The following is a 17905-nucleotide window of genomic DNA, read 5'->3' on the forward strand; positions in this document are numbered from 1 at the left end:
CCTCACTTTGTCGGTTCAGAATCAGGCAGTTCAGTGCTTTCGTACAAGCCGAAGTATTGCGCGGAATACTCACCCAGCAGACCCAAGCTGATCCCCCCACCGGTCAGCAAGCATCCGTTCTTAAACCACCACCAGCAATTTGAGACATTCTTGAGCTGAACCTTCCAGATCATAATGCCCAGGGAAGCGATGGCACTGCCACAACTTCCAATGAAGAAGATGGGGCCACAGCCTGCGGCGACTCCGGCAGCTCCAAGGAGACCCACCTGAGTGACGGCTAGGCCTGACAAGACGGCCTTGGTGTTATGTTCATGGCGCAGGGCGATTGATTTAATTCCCGCGGCCACATCATCTTTAATATCCATATGCGCATATATCATATCGTACAGAACTGTCCACGCAATGCAACTTGTATACAAGGCTCCCGCGGCCATGAGAGCATCATGATTGACCATTAGATCTACCCCCAATGCTGGGAAGCCCATCATTGCACCCCATGAGAAGGCAAATCCCAAGACTAGCTGAGGATAATTTGTAACCCGCTTGGCTAGAGGGTAGGCTAGCACAAGGGGTACACTCGGAACCCCATACCAGAGACACTGAATAGGGAATTGTAGTAGTATCCCCAACCCAGCAAAGAATTGTGTGGCTGTAAAGGCCAAAGCCTTGGATGGGGAGATCGCCCCTCGAGCAATTGGACGGAATTTGGTGCGTGCCACATGCGGGTCGAAGTTTCTATCCCACAGGTCGTTAATGGCACATCCTGCACCACGCATGATCAAGGCTCCGGTGAAGAAAAGGCCGACGGTGCCCAGGACTTGCAATGGAGTGGTATCGGTGGCCATGGGAGCAGCGAGGAGTGTGGAGAAAAGGGTTGGGAAGAATAGATAATATGTGCCCGTAGGCTTATCCAGACGGACTAATTCGGCATAGGGAATCCATGAGGAGGGCAACGAAGCAACTAAGCCCGTTTGTGGCGGCGTGTAATGTGTCGCAGGGTTGGGGGTTTTTATATCTAGCGCGACCGATCGTTCTGCTGAGGAGTGAATGTGCGAAGTAGTAGGAATTGGTAGCTTTCGAGCCGAGACAGGCGACGGACGGGGTTTGCGACATAGAGTTGACAATGACTCCAGACGTTCCGGGGTGAAGCGTTGGTCATGATAGCGACGGATTGAACTTCTGCAGCAAGGCAGCTGAGAGCGCTGTGCCAGCAATTGACGAATAGTAGATTGCCGCATTGCTCTCATGCATCGAGGTGCTCTCCAGGCTTGAATTGTTGTATATTTTTATTTTTATTTTGGAGAAAGAACAATTGGGACCCAAGAAAAGAATTGCTGCACGGAACAATATTAGGTTATTAGTAAGTTGGCGTCTGTTGTTACCCCGAATCACGCGCTAGGCTCAAAATAGTATTTCCCCCCATCAATTAAGTCCGGAAGCTGTCAAGCTCTCACATTCAGTTGCTGAATTTCATTTTGTTTCCCAATTCATTTCTTTCCCTTCGAGTTTCTTGATTCACCCCACTACCATCTGCTTATTGTATTTCTTCAGCCGCTAGCTTTTTCACATTTCTCCCCCTTTAGTCCGAAATCTTTTTACCCCGCAGAGCTGTGCAGCTTTCCGTCGCGCGTCTATCAGAAACGCGAAACACACCAAGAAAATTTGGAAGGAGATGTCATGGTATTGAAAAGGAACTGGCGTCACTTGATAGCCGAAGTAGGATCCTCATAATTTCTTGACCGTCCCGTCTTTGCTCAAATTTTGTTGGACTAGGATCGCTGACCAAAATCCTTCGTGCAGCAAAGTGGCTGTTCTGATCTCAAGCATGCAACTCCCTCACCATAACCACTGATTCTGCTTCAACAAACTCGAATAAAACACCTCAAACCCTTCAAGTTGCCTACTGAAAATTGACGCCATGCCGCCAACGCCCGCTCCATTCGTGCCCTTCCCCACTAGCTTTAGTGTTAGTGAGTTGGTGGAAAACAACCCTTCCTTCGAGTTCGCCCCACGGATTTCATGTCAGATGCTTAATTCACAATCCCGAGAAGACTTTGAAAGTCTTATTCGCTTGCAGCTGGCTAATCTCGGGATCCCTATGGTGATCGAGGGCTTTGATGAATACATAGACAAGCAACTTTTCTCCCGTGCCTGGTTGCAAAAAAGTGACCGGAGTAAGTATCTTCTTTCACCAGACACAGGTGGCCTATGAGTCGGGTTTGACTTTTTACTAGGAGAATGTGCACGGGATTTGATCACAGGAAAGGACGTGCCCATGACTGTGGCACATTATGTGAGAAACTTGCCAAAACTCGCTAGGCAATATTTCTCAGCGACACATCACAGCCAACAAAGGCTCTATCTAAAGGACATTGATTGTCCGCCAGAATGGCAAAAATCATTAGAGAATCTCATACCACCGTCACTATTCTACATGAATGAAAAGCCGAAACCATACAACGGCCCAGGATGCCGCTCACTTCATCATGACCCTGAATATCATACCACGAAGGACGGAAAGTTAATTGCCAAATCAGGCGACTTGATGAGTTGCCTTCCCGAAGAGATGCGGGCACAGAATCTCATGTGCTACATTGGCCATGAAGGCACCTACACACCGGCCCACCAAGAGATGTGTGCTAGCCTGGGCCAGAATCTTATGGTGGAAGCATCTACTGGATCGGTAGAGAACGGAGAACGAAGTCATCCAGGCTCGTCCATCTGGTTCATGACTAAAACAAAAGACCGCCAGGCCGTGGCTGAGTATTGGACCTCGGTGCTCGGGCACGATATTGATCTCGAAGACCATTTTGCGCAAATCAATGCCTGGAAGGGTGCTCCATTCAAAACGTACATCGTAGAGCAAAAACCAGGCGATCTTATTCTCGTGCCACCACTTGCAGCCCATCAGGTGTGGAACCGTGGCACAAGGACTGTCAAGGTGGCTTGGAACCGAATTACTGTGGAGACTTTAAAGCTGGCTATGAGTGAAGCGCTTCCCAAAGCACGCATCGTTTGTCGTGACGAACAATACAAGAACAAGGCTATCGTTTACCACGCCCTCGAATACTACTCGGAGTTGCTCAGAGGTCTTCTTACCACTGAGCATCCTGCCACTCGGACACTATGGAGGGATTTCGAAAATTTGTTATCGCTCTACACGGATATCTTAGTATCGGAAAGTGTCTCGCGGTCACACGTTACCGCGCGGAACATCGCTACTATTCCCTTTGAGGGCAACGTTACTTGCTCATACTGCCGTTGCAATATTTTCAATCGATTCCTTACCTGTCCCAATTGTGTGTCGGATGCAGATGATAAATACGATATTTGCATGGACTGTTATGTGTTGGGCCGAAGCTGCCAGTGTATCTCAAAGCTTACCTTTGTACAACAATTCAAATGGGAGCACCTTCGATCACGACATGATCGTTGGCGGCGCCAGGTCATAGATTTGAAGAAGGACGATACAGAAGGCAAGAGCGAATTTCCTGCCTTGCACGTCGCACGCGCTCAGGTCAATCGGAAGCCTATTGCGGAGATCTGCCAAGAGCAGCTGAAAAACCGACCCTGGGTGGACATCCAGAAGCTCACTCCGCCGAGCTCTAAATCTGGATCCATGACACCCAGTGATGACGACAATCCGCAACCAAGAAAGCGACGAAAGTCCAAACAAAGCAAGAAAGCAAACAAGCAACTGGGAACTTGCCACATGTGTCAAAATAAACAACCCGATTGGAAATTGGCAACGTGCTCCCGTTGTCAATCAAATTATTGCTACGCAAGCCTTTTTGCGGCATTTGATGTAACACCAGAAGAAGCCATGGGCGAGACAGCATGGCTTTGTCCACGATGTCACAAGGTTTGCAATTGTACGCCATGCCAACGAGACCCGACCATGAAGCCACACGAGCCGAATCGCATTTCTCTCGAGCTTGACACGATCAAGGTGGCTGATCCTCGAAGTGTCGAGTCGTTGGTGAACATGCGTGTTTCCAACGAGAAATGGCTTCCGAACTTGGGGGCCAAGATTGGAGAACGTCTCAACCAAAGACGTAATGAAGAAGATCAGAGACGTGAGGAGGTGTGGAGAACAAATGGGATCATTACAGGCCCCGAGCTTCAGACTCCGCAAAGAGAAAATGGCTTTCTCGACTGCATTGATCCGTCCCTGTCTCTGGACAACTCTCTTATGGGCCCAGTATCAGAATCAAGTTACCTTGAGCTTTCTGGAGCAACTTTCACCTAGCGAGCTTTTTCCCTGCCTTGCCTTTCATTCCTAAGACATGTATAGCTATGGAAATCACTCTGTTGTCTTGGTCTCTTCTTTCTTTTCTTTTTCCTGTTTTTTTTTCTCACCAAAGGCAACAATTCCCAAGGCCTCGCATGTCTCCATGTTTACAACAGATATCCCAGCTCTATGATAATGACATTAATGAACAATCCATTCTTTCCTATCTATCCATCTACCTATGCACCTTTGTACTCGTACTGTAGGTCTTGTAGCGCTGTAAGATCCACTGAAAGCATAACTTGTCGAGCGAGCATAATTGCCCCAAGCATAGCTGTAGTCATCATGGTAAGCACTCAAGCAGGAAATGGGAAATTTAGACGCATAATATGACCTACCACCAGGTATAAGATAGATCGTTGGCGATGACACAGATGAATCAGTACCCACCAAGAAGTAAAGCGCCAATAATCCACAGATCGTGCCGTTCGCTGGAATCAAAGCGGTGCGAATCAAATCTAGGCGCTCATTCTCAATTGAGAGGGGTTTTTTGCCCTTGATATCTGGACGAAGAGGAACATTTCGCATGGTATAGCCAGTTGCCAGCAGCGAAACAACGCTAATGAGAGAGCAAAAGCGTTCCGAGAAACTGGCCGCACTCCAGAGTGATGGGAAAAAAGCAAGCACCGAGACCAGTGGAATTCCAGTGAAAATCATCTAGAAAAGGTTAGAAACACAATCTTAGACTGGAAGCATGTCTCAAGTCAATATCAGCTTATATTTACATTATACTGTTCGTTGCGTGTATCATTCTGACGCTTGAGCTGCTCAATCACCTGTTCCTGCTCGACCTCATCGAGCCCTTCTCGCTCACTTTCATCTGAATCTTCCGGATAGCGAAACGCTTTACGCAATCTCGCCGCCATAATCCAGAAAAAAAAAGCGTTGGAAGAAAAGAAAAGAAAGGTAGTAAGATGCTAGTTTCTCCGCGCCGTAGCCCGAATAAAGTACAGTATAGCAGCCTAGCGTGACGTCTGATGTTTGTCCTGTTTGATTTCCCTCCGGGAAATTCAACATTCAATCCTCAATCTCTCCAACACCATCAGGTCCAATCCAACAATGTTTGCCGCTCGCCCCCTCACCCGCCGGGCACTGGGACTCCGATCTCCTATTCGAAATGTCGTCTCCCGCCGTACTATGATTCCACCCCCCGGCCCAAATACAGGCCCCATAATGGAACGCCGCGCAGACCGGGAGCTCCCCAACATCAACACCAGCAATAAACGGTGGCTCATGACGTTCCCATTGTTCGCAATTGCAGTCGGCGCAGGGATGTTTGGAATCTTCAACTATCAAAAGTCTTCCTCCAGTATTGTTAGCAGTACGCTTTATGCTTTGCGGACATCACCAGCTGCGCGGGAGATTCTGGGCGATGAGATTTATTTTGCGCAGCAAATTCCTTGGATTAGTGGGGAGATGAACCAATTGCATGGACGGATTGATATCTCTTTCTGGGTTAAGGGGACTAAGACCCAGGGCAAGATGAGGTTTAAGAGTATTCGGCCGGACCGGATGAGTTATGTGAGTGGCATGATTTAGATTCTATACGTTTGTTATAGTTGATGGTAAATATCTTGCTAATTTCTTTTTTATAGTTCCGTACCGAACTGTGGAGTCTGGAGACGGAGGATGGAACTGTCGTGCAATTGCTGGACAAGGATACCGATCCATTCAGACAGGATTGAAGTGCAGAATTGTTGGAGAGAGACCTTTGTACCAATACATAGCCTCGTGCATTTGGAATCGGCGTTAAGGAACATTATATCTCATGGTCAATTGTATGCTGTTCAAATGGGAGGAACTGCAGGCCCTCTCAAAGAGAACGAAAAAAAAAGAAAAAAAGAAAAGGAAATAAGGATATCATTTGATGTATCATATACAGACGCCGCTCAAATAAAGAAGTATTGCGCGAATGGTTTAATAGTACATATTTCTCCCCCACCAACGAATGCAAATCCTGCCCAGGTGCTTAAGCAGTAGCAGCAGCCTCAACCTCAGCCACGGCCTCGGCTTCAGCCTTAACCTCAGGCCAAGGCTTCTTGATAGCATCCTGAATGCGAACACTGCATCCCTTAGGACCACTGATAGAGCCTATACTCGATGATTAGCACATGCAACAATACCAAAGTCAAGAAAAAGGGTAAAACCAACCAGCAACAACAACAATACCAGCCTCAGCATCAACCTGCAAAACCTTCAAATTCTGCACAGTATTCTGCTCATTACCCATATTACCCGCCATCTTCTTCCCAGGATAAACACGCGAACCACCACCCTGACTAGGACCCGCCGATCCCATTGACCGATGCGTCAAAGAAACACCATGACTCCGATCCTGACCATGGAACCCATGTCTCTTCATAACACCCGCAAACCCCTTACCCTTAGTATTAGATCTAGCATCAACAAACTGTCCCAACTGAAACCAGTTTGCTCCAATACTAGATCCAACAGGCGGCAAACCCTCCTCATCCTTGACCCTGAACTCAAAAAGATGCCTCTTAGGCGAAACCCCATTAACCGAGAAATGACCAAGCATAGGCTTCGTAACGTTCTTAGGATGTTTCCAGCCCGCACCAACCTGCACAGCGAAGTATCCGTGCTTCTGTCGAGTCTTGTGCGAGATAACCTCCACGCGATCCAATTGGAGGACGGTACAGGGGATGCGCTTGCCGGATTCAGCATCAAAGATAGCGGTCATGCCCTTTTTCGTGGCAATTGCTCCGCTGCGCAGGGGGAGAGTGTATGCTTTGCGGCGAAGGGCTGCTGTGGAGGTCGATTCGAGGACGGGGAGGCCGGGGCCGATGGAGAAACGACTTGGTTTAGGTGTGGTGAGGGCTTTGATGCCGAATTGACGGGATTGGACGCGAGGAAGGAGTGATTGAGACTCCCATAGTGAGGAGGAGAGCTGGGACAGCCCCCCTGGTAGACGTAGTGGCATTGTGGGTGGTTTGATGGAGACGTAGGGAAGCAGATTGGATCTGCGGAACTTGAAGTTTTTGGCTGGAGGATGACTAAGCGGTTGATAGGAGCCATTTGGAACTTTGAAGTATACTGCGGTCTACATGTTCATGCGTGCATGCATATACTGCAGATGCGAATTGTAATGGGGGTACAGTAGAATCAGGTTGATTTTGTCAATTTACTGCATTGATTTAATGACATCGAGATGGAATAGCACAATCAAGGAAATTGCCGTTTGAGTTTAAGCATATAAGACAGCAGCTCCAAACGAACTATGCAACAAAGCATAGGTATTTTAGTCCTAAACACAAACTAACCAAAATGTTTTTTTGCTAAAAAAGATATAGTTCCTCTGATCTTCCAAATGACAAACTAAAGAAAACACATAGGACCAGAACCCGTTGCTCCCATATACACGCACCTAGGGATACTAAGACCAAAAGCCCGATTACTATCTACTACAAACCCATAAAACCCATAAAATCCATAAGACACAATTACCAACATATCACACTCAAATAAAACAAAATAAAGTAATAAGAACAAATAAAAAACGTCACCGTAGAAGCCCAAAGAACAATCCAAAATGACTCCCTTATACCCGCAACCAATAACATACTTAACTCCGATCATGCACGATCGGACCGGAGCCGCCGAAAAAGCCGGCAGGATCGCCCGATTCGACTTTCCCTAAAAAAAGATCCCGAATAAAAACACCTTCCCTTCTCTTCCCCAACCACAATCACCACTCAGTCAGCTTGAGCAAAGACTCTATAGCAATGGCGCTCCGCCCATCTCTCCTGTCTCGACTCGGGCACTTGAGCATAAACTCATCCCTCCTATCTCAGATGAAAGCTTCGACTTCCACAGCCTCAACCCTTCGCAGCGCGCAAAACTCCCTCACAAAGCGCTCCATAACAACCTCTCCGTTCCAGCGAAGCGGTACCAAGAACCAATTCCAAGTCCCAAGCCGACCATTCGCGCGCTCTCCCTTCTCAAAACAAAACGCAAACCCCGCTCGGCGCTTCAACTCAACCAAAAATAATGGTAGCAGTAACAGTAACAAAACCGGTGGCAACGCAGAAAAAGAAGACGGGTCAATCTCTCAACGACTTCGCAAGTTATCACGGGAATACGGCTGGGCCGCACTAGGAGTGTACCTTGTGCTTTCGGCAGCGGACTTTCCTATTTGTTTTGCTGCGGTGCGATTACTTGGTCCTGAGCGCATAGGACATTACGAGCATGTTGTTGTTCAGTATATGAAGGAGACTTTTAAGTCTGTTTGGCCTGTTAAGGTTAATGAGGATGGGGAGGTGGAGGAATCTTTGCCGAGGAATCTTGAGGAAGCTAGTATGTTTTTTTTCCCTTTCTTTTCTTACCTCGCGCATCCTTTATGCGAAAATGGAATTGATACTAATGTTGTTATTTTAGGCATTTGGACACAGCTTGCATTGGCTTATGCGATTCACAAGAGCGTTTTTATATTTGTTCGAGTTCCGCTCACGGCTGCTGTGACGCCGAAGGTTGTTAAGGTGTTGCGAGGATGGGGCTGGAATATTGGGAAGCGGACGCCTAAGTCTCCTTGATTTCACTAGAAGAGGCTAGGGTTGTTTCTGTAAGCATAGCGAATATTCGCACGGTGTTGGTTTATTTATTTTCTCATTGGGAGAACGTTGTACATTAGCCATTTTAGATCTAATCCGGCGCATGCCCATGTGCGCCACTCCCCACTCAATCTACAAGATATGATACAGCATCTGAGCGAGCCATAGGCCATCTATCCCAACGCCACATCATGAGAACAAAAAGAGAAGAAAGGGGTGAATAGGATAAGAAGTGGGAAAAGAGAAAAAAAAAAAAAAAAAGATTTCGAATTATGACTCGCTGGAAATGATCCGCCGTCCTGATAGCTGGCCAAGTAAATAAGGAAATGAAAGCAAGTCGTGATACATCAGACAATGACAGAAGCTACTCGAATCTCGTGGTCTTCGTCTCAAAAAAGAAAATATCTTGAAAAAGGCAGAGGAGTGATGTGACGGATTTGAAGGGAAATGGACATGAAATGCAGGCAGAGGAGAGGGTTATCACATGTCGACCATGTCGTTGAATCTTAAGACGCCATTAGCTTTCATGGCACCATTCACGCCCTCGGGCATACGGTAAGCCCATTCTGCGACGCCTATAGAGTTGGCTGTGGTTACGGAACCCCTTCGCTCAGGCTCGGTATTCTCATCGGATGTATCAGCCACCAAGACGAGACCAAGCTCTTTGATAGTCTCCACGAGGGCGGGGACAACATTCTTTAGTAGACAATATCGGTCAGTGAAAATGTTCCAAAAAATTATCCAGTGAATCAAACGATGGATAGGGTTGACAAAACATACAAGAAGACTTGAGCGGCAAATCAGGCCCATGAAGTTATTGCTCTGAGCAATACGCGCAGATTCCTTAATCGACATGGAAGCTCTTCCACTGCTGTTCACATGTGGAAGAATATCCACATTGCTAGCCAGATCACGAATCTGGCCAAGATCATTGCAGAGAAGAACAGGGTCTGGAAGAGAAAAGAGGGAGCAAGTTAGTGGTTGAATTTCTCAAATTTTATCCGCGTTGGAGCAAAACTTACAATTGGGTTGTTTCCAGTTCAGAGCGGTGCAAATATTAGGATTATAGGAGGTGAACACCACCGAGCGCATGAAGTCTGGGTTCTTATCACGAGATTCCCGAGCGTGATGGAAAACATCGGTCAAAATGGCATCAGCAAAGGTATTCACATCAGCCAGAGAAGTCATATCAAGGGATTTCTCCTCGGCACTAGATGGATAGATAACCGAGATGTTGACGTTCAGACCGATTGGCAATACATGCAGAACATCTTGGAGTGACAGGAATGACTCCGCAAGAATGCGGTGGGCTTTAGGCATCTCGTAGAGTGCCTGGGCCTCCAAGAATTGTAGAGCCTGGGCTTTATTGGCACCTCGTTCCGCACCAATGGTCTGAAATTGTTTGTGTGTCAATTGGCAGATGGGAATATCGATTCCATGATGGTTGATGAGGAACTGAGGGTAAAGAACAGGGACCCGATCCCGAGTCAATTGCACGAACAATTGGATATAATCGCCCGATAAACTAGAGCCAGTAATTAATCCATTGTGCTCTGAGTCGATAGCGCCGGTCGCCTTCCAGTATGTTGCAAAATGTGTGATCTCCAGTGGGTCTCCGTGGTAAGGTTTGATAACCTGGAAATTGAATCGTAGCTGGCCTATAGCCCGAAGACGAGGATCGAATAGAGGAAGACAACATGTACCCGCGCTAGATCTTTCTGCACGGAAGACCACTGGTAAGGCCACACTCTTCGCGATAACCTTAGATCCAAAAGTAGGGAAGATCTCGAAGTCCACAGCGAAAGTGTCCAAATTATCAACATGGAAGGATATTGTGCGGGAGTCATCTTGAATAGGTAGCATTACTGTGCGAGGAATCAAATCGGAAACCTTCGATGAGATTGTTAGCCGCGCGGCCGGATGTCTGCCAGCTTGGTCGAAGGCGATAGAGTTGACGTTTGATTGGTCAAATAGTAGTTGCACGAAGGCCCTCTTATCGAGGAAATTGTGGCCATATCGTCGCATGGGGATGAAAGGAGGGGGAAGAGAAAGATCAGGAATTCCATCGGCAATCTCCATCTCAGAAGAACTTGCTCGTCGGTCAGATGTGTCCATAAAGCTAGGCTCTTGAAATTTTAATCCGTTCAAGACATCAAGCGGCCGCTGTGGTGGTTGATTATCTATCGGTTGGGCCCAGAGCAGCAGCATGCACTCAAGATGCCCTTCCCAAGCAGCGTAATACATGGCCGAAAGGCCCTTCTCATCTGAAACCTGTGCATCAACACCAATTTCCAAAAGCGTCCGTAGACATGGTACACAGCCCTCACTTGCTGCGTGGAAAAGCGGTGTCCATTGGTATAACTTGTCCCTCTGGTTCAGGTCCACACCATGCTGTCTCAACAATAGGAACAAATCCGGAGATTGTGATGCGCGAGCTACCATATGCTGGGGGTAAAGTCCCTCGGCGTCGGGAAGCACCTTAGCCTTTCGCTCCAAAAGCATCTGCACAATCTCTAATGAACCATGCTGGCAGGCGAGGTTCAGTGGAATGTGGTCTGTATCGGAGGCTGGGTCTATACGTGCATTGCTGATCAAAACCTGCCTGGCACATTCAAGTTGACGCTTCACGATGCTGTGGATCAAGGGAGTGAAGTTGTCATGGTCCATAACATCTACCGTCTGTGGGCCTACCTCTAAAAGCTCCCGCACCATGTCTACGCGGCCGTGCATGCAAGCATAATGAAGAGGTATGCGGCCATAGACATCAGATAAAGAAATATCCACAGATGCCTTGATCCCAGCAGAAAGAACAAAGTCTCGACCGGAAATCGCAGCTTCGTGAAGGCAATTCCGTTCGTTGATATCATCCTCCGCATGAATGTCAACCAATCCACTCTCCAGAAGAAGAGCGATGATCTCGTCAGAACATCCATTGATCGCAGTTAAAAATGTTCGCGTCGCGCGGTCACGGGCATCAGGGAATGATTGCAGCTTGACCAGCCATTCACGCAGAGTCTGTAAATTCCCAGTTGAGGCGGATTGTAAGATCTGAAGATCTAACTCTTCTTCTTCAGTGCCAAATCCAGGGATAGTGGTGCGTTCCGCAGGCCTTGATGAGTCAAACTGCATATTTTCGCCTTCAGCCCAAGCTTCCAACTCTAAGCGGGCTGCCGTTGCTCGATCCGCCAAATCGCGAAGAACCTCCCGGTTGAAACAAGGTTGAACCTCCACTGCACGTTGCAAATAGAGCTCTTTCATGCGAGATTTCGACGTTTTATCCCACTTCTTTAAAATCTTGGACATGGCGGTTTCGTTGATCTCCACAAATTGCTGTAGTTTATTTAAATCACCGTCGAACTGCTGTAGGCCTTCAAATAGTGCCATAAAGTTTGATGGAGCTTTCGAATTTGACGTAGTCCGGGACTGAACGACGCGCTTCTTATCAACTAATGTTTTGAGACGTAAGGAGAACTAGATATAACTTGTGAGTAACCGTTCTTCCTCCTCGTAGCAGCTCTGGGCGATAATTACTTCTGATTCTTTCTGTAGGTAAAAAGCATTGACTTTTTCAATCTCCCGTTCCTGTTCAGCCTTATTAGAATCGCTCACCCCAGTATACTCCAGGACAGATCACCAACTTACCAAGCGGAAGAAGAACACTTCTTTATTCGCCCGGAGCGACGCTTGCGGATCCAAAAGGCCATCTTGGGCGATCTCTTCGGCCGTCCTTTGAGCAGGGATTGTAGGCGTAGCACTTAATTGCTTGATGAGCTATAGAGAAAGAGGCAATTAGCTACAACCGCCGGACCTCGGGGGATAAAAGAAAAGAAAAGAAAAGAAAAGAAAAGGAAAGAAAAAAGTTGTGGTACCTTCTTGAGAGCTTTGTAATTGACAAAGCTAGCCGCATATTCGGGGAGATCAAGCTGCCGGCGCTGGATCTGCTTGCCGAACTTCCTGTAAAATTGTCAGGACCAGAACCAGACACACAATCCTTTCCCTGGTGGATAGACCAAATAAAACAACTCACATCTTCGCGGACTCTCAGCTTGAGAGCTTAGCTCAGTATAGATATCACAGCGTATAGCACAAGGAACCAGGAAAGAGAAACAGGGATGTAGGTGGATAGAAGAGAAAAGAAGAGAGGAAAATAAAAGAAGAGAACAGCGAAGAGGGGGGAGTGCGAGGGCGAGAGCAAGTCCGGACCCTGGGCCTCAAGTCGAGGGGTGGAGGGGCGGGCAACAGCGTAATGAGTGGGGAAGAAGATAGTGAGTGGGACAAGTGTTCAGTGTCACCAGGAGTAGGACAGGGAATGCGACTGCGACAGAGATATCGCGTTTTGGGGGAAGTGGGAGTAGTATATCAAGCAGAGATGCGGGGACATCAAGAGCAGTGAGGCTTGATAGTGTCGATGAAGGGAATGGGTTGAGAGTTTTCTAGCAGGAGAGTCCAGTGGCGAGGCAGTTCATAGACGTGAAGGTGTCAGGTACAGAGAGTAGGCAGATTCGAGGGGCACGAGGATAGGGCCAATCAAGCCGAGTCATGGAAGGCGCGATCCCGCGATTTCCAAAAAGTAGAAGGAGCGAAGTTCACGAGGTTAAAGCTGGTGGGGAGCTTGGACCGCCAATCACCGCGAACAGCGGGCGCACGTTTCGGGTCGACAGGATATGAGTTTGGGGTTGTGGGTACGAGAGGGATACTTATAATTTATATGGTAGCTACATATTAAATATATGTACCTTTCAGGTACATATGTCTTGCGGCTTCATCCCCCCATATTAAGTATAGCTCGAAGTGGCCCAAGATCGACAGCAAATCAATGCGCTTCAATGATTGGATACAGTCCAGATGTCACGACTTGACACGCCTACAGCTCGGGTGATCTATAGCCTTCATGCTGCATATACACTGACTAGGTACTTGGTGGGATGGAGGTCTACCTATGCATGATCTCATAGATATTCCCTTATCATGACACATACCTATTACACACATACTACAAAAAACACTTCCATCAATCAATCAAATGACTCCATTTCTTCGGTTCCGAATAACCTATACTCAAGAAATTGAAAACAGGAACAAATCAAAGAAAAGACACTACAGTTCTCTCACACACCTACTACCCATTCTGAGCAGCAGTGCGAAATGTACATGAGACATGAAGTAACAGGTTCGGCGAAGACGAAGACAAAAACGAAAAAAAGAGAAAAAGAGAAAACAAATGACGGGTATGGTAAGAGACCAGATGCGAAGGATATATCAAACATATTGGACCTGGAGAGAGCAGAAAGTAAAAAAAGAAGAGAGGAAAAAAAAGGGAAAAGGGAAAGTAGTCGGTGGGATGGTCATGTCTCGAAAGGAAATAAGGTCGAAACATACATATCCTCAAGCCAATTATCAGGTAGAGGGTAGGGGAAACAAACAAAAGAGGCAGAGTTACAAGAGTCAATAAACACATGAAGAAAGTTCCATCACACCGGGAAAAACAAGGGCGCCGGGCCAAGATTACAATGGAGCCCCATAGAAGGAATGAATTCGGTGGGTGGTCGAGAGATATGTTTGAAGTAGAACGGAAGATAGACCGAACTTTTTTGTGATATAGTGGAAGTTGTTGGGTTGGGAGGGGATGAATGAGAATGACATGATTCAAGATACGCTTCTATCGTATCTTAGAAATTTTGAGCAATTCCAGCGTTCCCTGATCGAGGGTATACACCTGGGTTCTCAATACGGGTGTTGCGACGAGCTGTCACATCCCGAATCACGGGCTGATACGAATCATCGCCGTATGCACCGTGTCCAGTCATCTCTCCATAGTAAGGGTTTTCCCCATAGTATCCGCCAGATGGGTGAGCAGCAGACATGTGGCTTTCCTCAGACGCTTCTGAGTGGTTCGCAGCAGAGTAAGCGGACGAAGCATTCGATGGTCCACGGTGAATGTCTCCATTACGGTTATTGGCTGAAACAGGAACCGCACCAAGGACACCAACAGGTTCAACGATCTCTCCGGAGTCAGGTCTAACGCCATCGGAGTATTGAACAGTGCCCTCGCTGGGTGTGGCACCGTGGTGGTAACCGCCACTGCCTTCGGACATAGCCATGCCCCCCATTCCGCTGGAGAGGTTGGTGGAGGCCTTGCGGCCCGCTGATGTTGTTCCCCAGCCACGGTAACCAGACGAGGTATCATCCTTAGCTGCGACACTGCCGCCTGCAATACCAGGGAATGTAGGATCGTTGTTGGGATTATAACCATATTCTTCCACTTCCTTGCGACGCTCCTCCTCAGCTGCCTTCTTGGCATTACGCTTACGCCAGAAGAAGATTGCCGCGAGGGCGATCAGAGCCACGGAAACCACTGGCACAACTACTGCAACGGCAATAGTGCCGCTAGCGGATAGACCATGGCTGCCACCTCCACTGCCAGCTGCACCAGTTGAAGTCGATAATCCCGCGCCATCGGGGCTGATTGTAGAAGATGCAGTCGTCACAGCTCCACCGGATGCTGTCGAAGTCATATAGACGACGGTTGTTTGGACGGCCTCAGAAGTAGTCGATGACTCGCTGCTGGTAGAAGATTCACTAGTTGTACTTGTCGGGGTAGTCGAAGTGGTGGAATCGGGCGTACTAGTCGTAGAGGTTGAGCTTGGGGTGGTCGATGTACTGGATTCAGATGAAGTAGATGGGGTCGAAGTAGTTGCTGGTTCTGAACTTGTGCTCGAGGTCGACGAAGTAGTGGAAGAAGATGTTTCACTAGTAGATGTTGGGGTCGCAGAGGTTTCGGCTGGGGTCGCGCTCGTCTCTGTTGCAGCAGCCGTGCTCGCAGCAGCAGAAGCCGCAGTCGCCGCAGAATCAGCGGCAGTAGCAGCATTTGTAACGGCAGCGCTGGCTGCATTGGACCCATCGCCAGCCCTCTTATTGGCGATTGTAGACATATTGACAACGGGGTTTCTTTCTTTGGTTTATATTGGGAGAGTTGTGTTGTTATTTCGTTCGGCGTATGTTGTGCGGGATGCCGACCGGTAAACCGAAGTGCCAAAGACGAAACACAGCCCCAAATGTTCAAATCAAGATTCGTCGTATGGGAATTAAAGAGAGACGGATCCGAATCACCAAATAACGAGCGATGGCGATTCGATCAGGAACGGATTGGAAAGAGGAGGGATCGGAAGTCGAGAATCGAAGCGGAGCGAAACGAAGTCCAGCGGTAGCCTCAGGGGTCGTAGATTCGCTAGTTGGCGTTAAAAGGGGGGAGAAAGATGCAGGATATTGGCGATTAAAAAAATTGGAAAAAAAAAGAGGAATCGAGAGAAGAAAAAAGCGACACAATCAACTCGCCGAATCTAGTCGGGAGCCATGGGAGGATGGGAACAGAGGGAAAATGGGAAAACGGGGCAGTGAACCAAAGACAAAGTTGGAAGAGAGAGTGAGAGAGAGAGAGACTGGAGGGAAGTGGAGACAATGTTACGCTCCCGGCGATGGGTGTCTCCCAATGGTGTATTGACATTCCTAGCGGTATCTATTAATGCACTGCTTGCATCCACCGTATAATGGATTGTTACAATAGGCTTAGGGGCCTCGTGATTATAGTCATAACAGTTAAAGCATCATGATGCAAATGTTGCATATGGTGTATACATGGTGGATATGCATCAATCATAACAATATCCCTAGATCTGCCATGCGACAGTCTATTCACCCTTACGCTGGAATTGGCCAGGCAATACACTTGTGTACGGCCAGGCTCGGTTTCCCGCTTACTCATCCTGTCTAGCCCCCAAAATTAAAATTAAACAATGAAATAACATAGTCAACAGGAGAACAATCAGAATGGAATCATAATCATAAAAATGATAATGATAACCTTGGATTCAGAAACCAGATCGTACCGCAAAAATACACCCATGGATCTTAGCACAAATCAAAATCAAAATCAAAATCAGATCTAAAAACACGCGACATCATGGATTCAGTTGCCACTGGGGAAATTTCCCCTTATTGGAGGATGCGGGTATTTGGCTCAACGGTTTCCAGGTTTTTGCTCACTTTGTTTGGTGCGGTTTCAAGTGGGTTCCAAGGCTCGAATCCGTGTTTTTTTCTTTTTTTTTACTTTTTACTTTTTACTTTTTAGTCTCGGTAAACACACACACACAGACACGAATACACAAGTCGTCATGATTTTACAATAGGGAAATCAGATCAATTCAATTGGTTCTTTTTAGGTAGCGTTGTAACCATACTTCAGATGTTAATACCTATACTTAGTGAAGTACTCCGTATACCTGTACTTATAGTACATAATGTAAGGCCACCAGGCCTCCCATCTCCAATCATACTCGGCTAGATCTCAATCCTGCCAATCCGACCGGTCCGGACCTGGTTGCGTAACGGAAAAAACACTACGGGCGTCACTCTATTGCGATGCAATATGACGTTGCCTATGGTATGGAAAACTGGAGTCAATATAAGTCGTGTCTAGTCCTCTCTAGTCCTTAGGGTGGAGTCTTGAAGCTTGAGATACCCCTGGGCACGCGAGCTGGTGACGACTCGATTGGGTCTAGAAGCATTCCAACGCTTCTAGAACTGGAACTTGACCTTGAACCACCACATATAATATGGAACACTCTGTCCATCCATAAATAATAACCTTGAATCAAGTGAAAACCATGAGTCAACAAATAAAGAACGTGTTCATTCGGATTCGGATTCTGGATGGATCCAGCCGGCCGAAATAGATTGAAATGCATATATACAACATTTGAATCAGACCACCAAATCAGTGTCCAATAAAGAGTAAGAAGGTTAAAAAAAAAATTCAAATGAAACCCAGTTAAGACAATAAAAGAGGTTCCAACCATCATCTATATACGCCGGGTAGATTTCCAGAACATGAGATCAAAACAAATAAAAAAGATGTATCAGCGAGGGAAGGCCAGAGAGAAAGCATGATCATCCTTCGCCGCACAAAGCACCAAGAGATGCCATGAGAAACGCAAGTCATCACAGGTTTTACAGAAGTGAGTCCAAATATATGAAGGAAAAAATAATT

General features: G+C 47.2%; 8 protein-coding genes across 8 annotated transcripts; 3 read left to right on the forward strand and 5 right to left on the reverse strand.

Moving 5' to 3' along the window:
• Window positions 1-2: 2 nt before the first annotated feature.
• On the reverse strand, window positions 3-1238 carry N7478_006734 (putative para-hydroxybenzoate-polyprenyltransferase Coq2; the record flags this gene model as incomplete). The annotated part of the gene is made up of 1 exon (XM_056922948.1): window positions 3-1238. One exon carries the CDS (start codon window positions 1236-1238, stop codon window positions 3-5), a length of 1236 nt encoding a protein of 411 aa, XP_056780985.1.
• Window positions 1239-1918: 680 nt separating this feature from the next.
• N7478_006735 (putative JmjC domain protein) lies at window positions 1919-4249 on the forward strand (the record flags this gene model as incomplete). The annotated part of the gene is made up of 2 exons (XM_056922949.1): window positions 1919-2174; window positions 2235-4249. The coding sequence occupies 2 exons, from the start codon at window positions 1919-1921 to the stop codon at window positions 4247-4249; spliced, it is 2271 nt and encodes a 756-aa protein (XP_056780986.1).
• A 221-nt stretch (window positions 4250-4470) lies between these two features.
• Window positions 4471-5157, reverse strand: N7478_006736 (uncharacterized protein; the record flags this gene model as incomplete). The annotated part of the gene is made up of 3 exons (XM_056922950.1): window positions 4471-4586; window positions 4630-4948; window positions 5017-5157. The coding sequence occupies 3 exons, from the start codon at window positions 5155-5157 to the stop codon at window positions 4471-4473; spliced, it is 576 nt and encodes a 191-aa protein (XP_056780987.1).
• Window positions 5158-5350: 193 nt separating this feature from the next.
• On the forward strand, window positions 5351-5976 carry N7478_006737 (cytochrome c oxidase assembly factor 1 family protein; the record flags this gene model as incomplete). Its single annotated transcript, XM_056922951.1, has 2 exons — window positions 5351-5812; window positions 5887-5976. The coding sequence occupies 2 exons, from the start codon at window positions 5351-5353 to the stop codon at window positions 5974-5976; spliced, it is 552 nt and encodes a 183-aa protein (XP_056780988.1).
• Window positions 5977-6260: 284 nt separating this feature from the next.
• On the reverse strand, window positions 6261-7232 carry N7478_006738 (mitochondrial 54S ribosomal protein uL3m; the record flags this gene model as incomplete). Its single annotated transcript, XM_056922952.1, has 2 exons — window positions 6261-6382; window positions 6443-7232. 2 exons carry the CDS (start codon window positions 7230-7232, stop codon window positions 6261-6263), a joined length of 912 nt encoding a protein of 303 aa, XP_056780989.1.
• An 802-nt stretch (window positions 7233-8034) lies between these two features.
• N7478_006739 (uncharacterized protein) lies at window positions 8035-8841 on the forward strand (the record flags this gene model as incomplete). Its single annotated transcript, XM_056922953.1, has 2 exons — window positions 8035-8605; window positions 8687-8841. 2 exons carry the CDS (start codon window positions 8035-8037, stop codon window positions 8839-8841), a joined length of 726 nt encoding a protein of 241 aa, XP_056780990.1.
• A 498-nt stretch (window positions 8842-9339) lies between these two features.
• On the reverse strand, window positions 9340-13240 carry phoC (uncharacterized protein; the record flags this gene model as incomplete). The annotated part of the gene is made up of 7 exons (XM_056922954.1): window positions 9340-9555; window positions 9640-9809; window positions 9882-12330; window positions 12391-12441; window positions 12502-12630; window positions 12729-12813; window positions 13152-13240. The coding sequence occupies 7 exons, from the start codon at window positions 13238-13240 to the stop codon at window positions 9340-9342; spliced, it is 3189 nt and encodes a 1062-aa protein (XP_056780991.1).
• Window positions 13241-14528: 1288 nt separating this feature from the next.
• N7478_006741 (uncharacterized protein) lies at window positions 14529-15791 on the reverse strand (the record flags this gene model as incomplete). Its single annotated transcript, XM_056922955.1, has 1 exon — window positions 14529-15791. One exon carries the CDS (start codon window positions 15789-15791, stop codon window positions 14529-14531), a length of 1263 nt encoding a protein of 420 aa, XP_056780992.1.
• Between the last annotated feature and the right edge of the window lie 2114 nt (window positions 15792-17905).

This window comes from Penicillium angulare (genome assembly GCF_028827245.1).
Source record: "Penicillium angulare strain IBT 27051 chromosome Unknown utg000004l_segment0_segment0, whole genome shotgun sequence".
In the NCBI taxonomy this organism is placed as follows: Eukaryota; Fungi; Ascomycota; class Eurotiomycetes; order Eurotiales; family Aspergillaceae; genus Penicillium; species Penicillium angulare.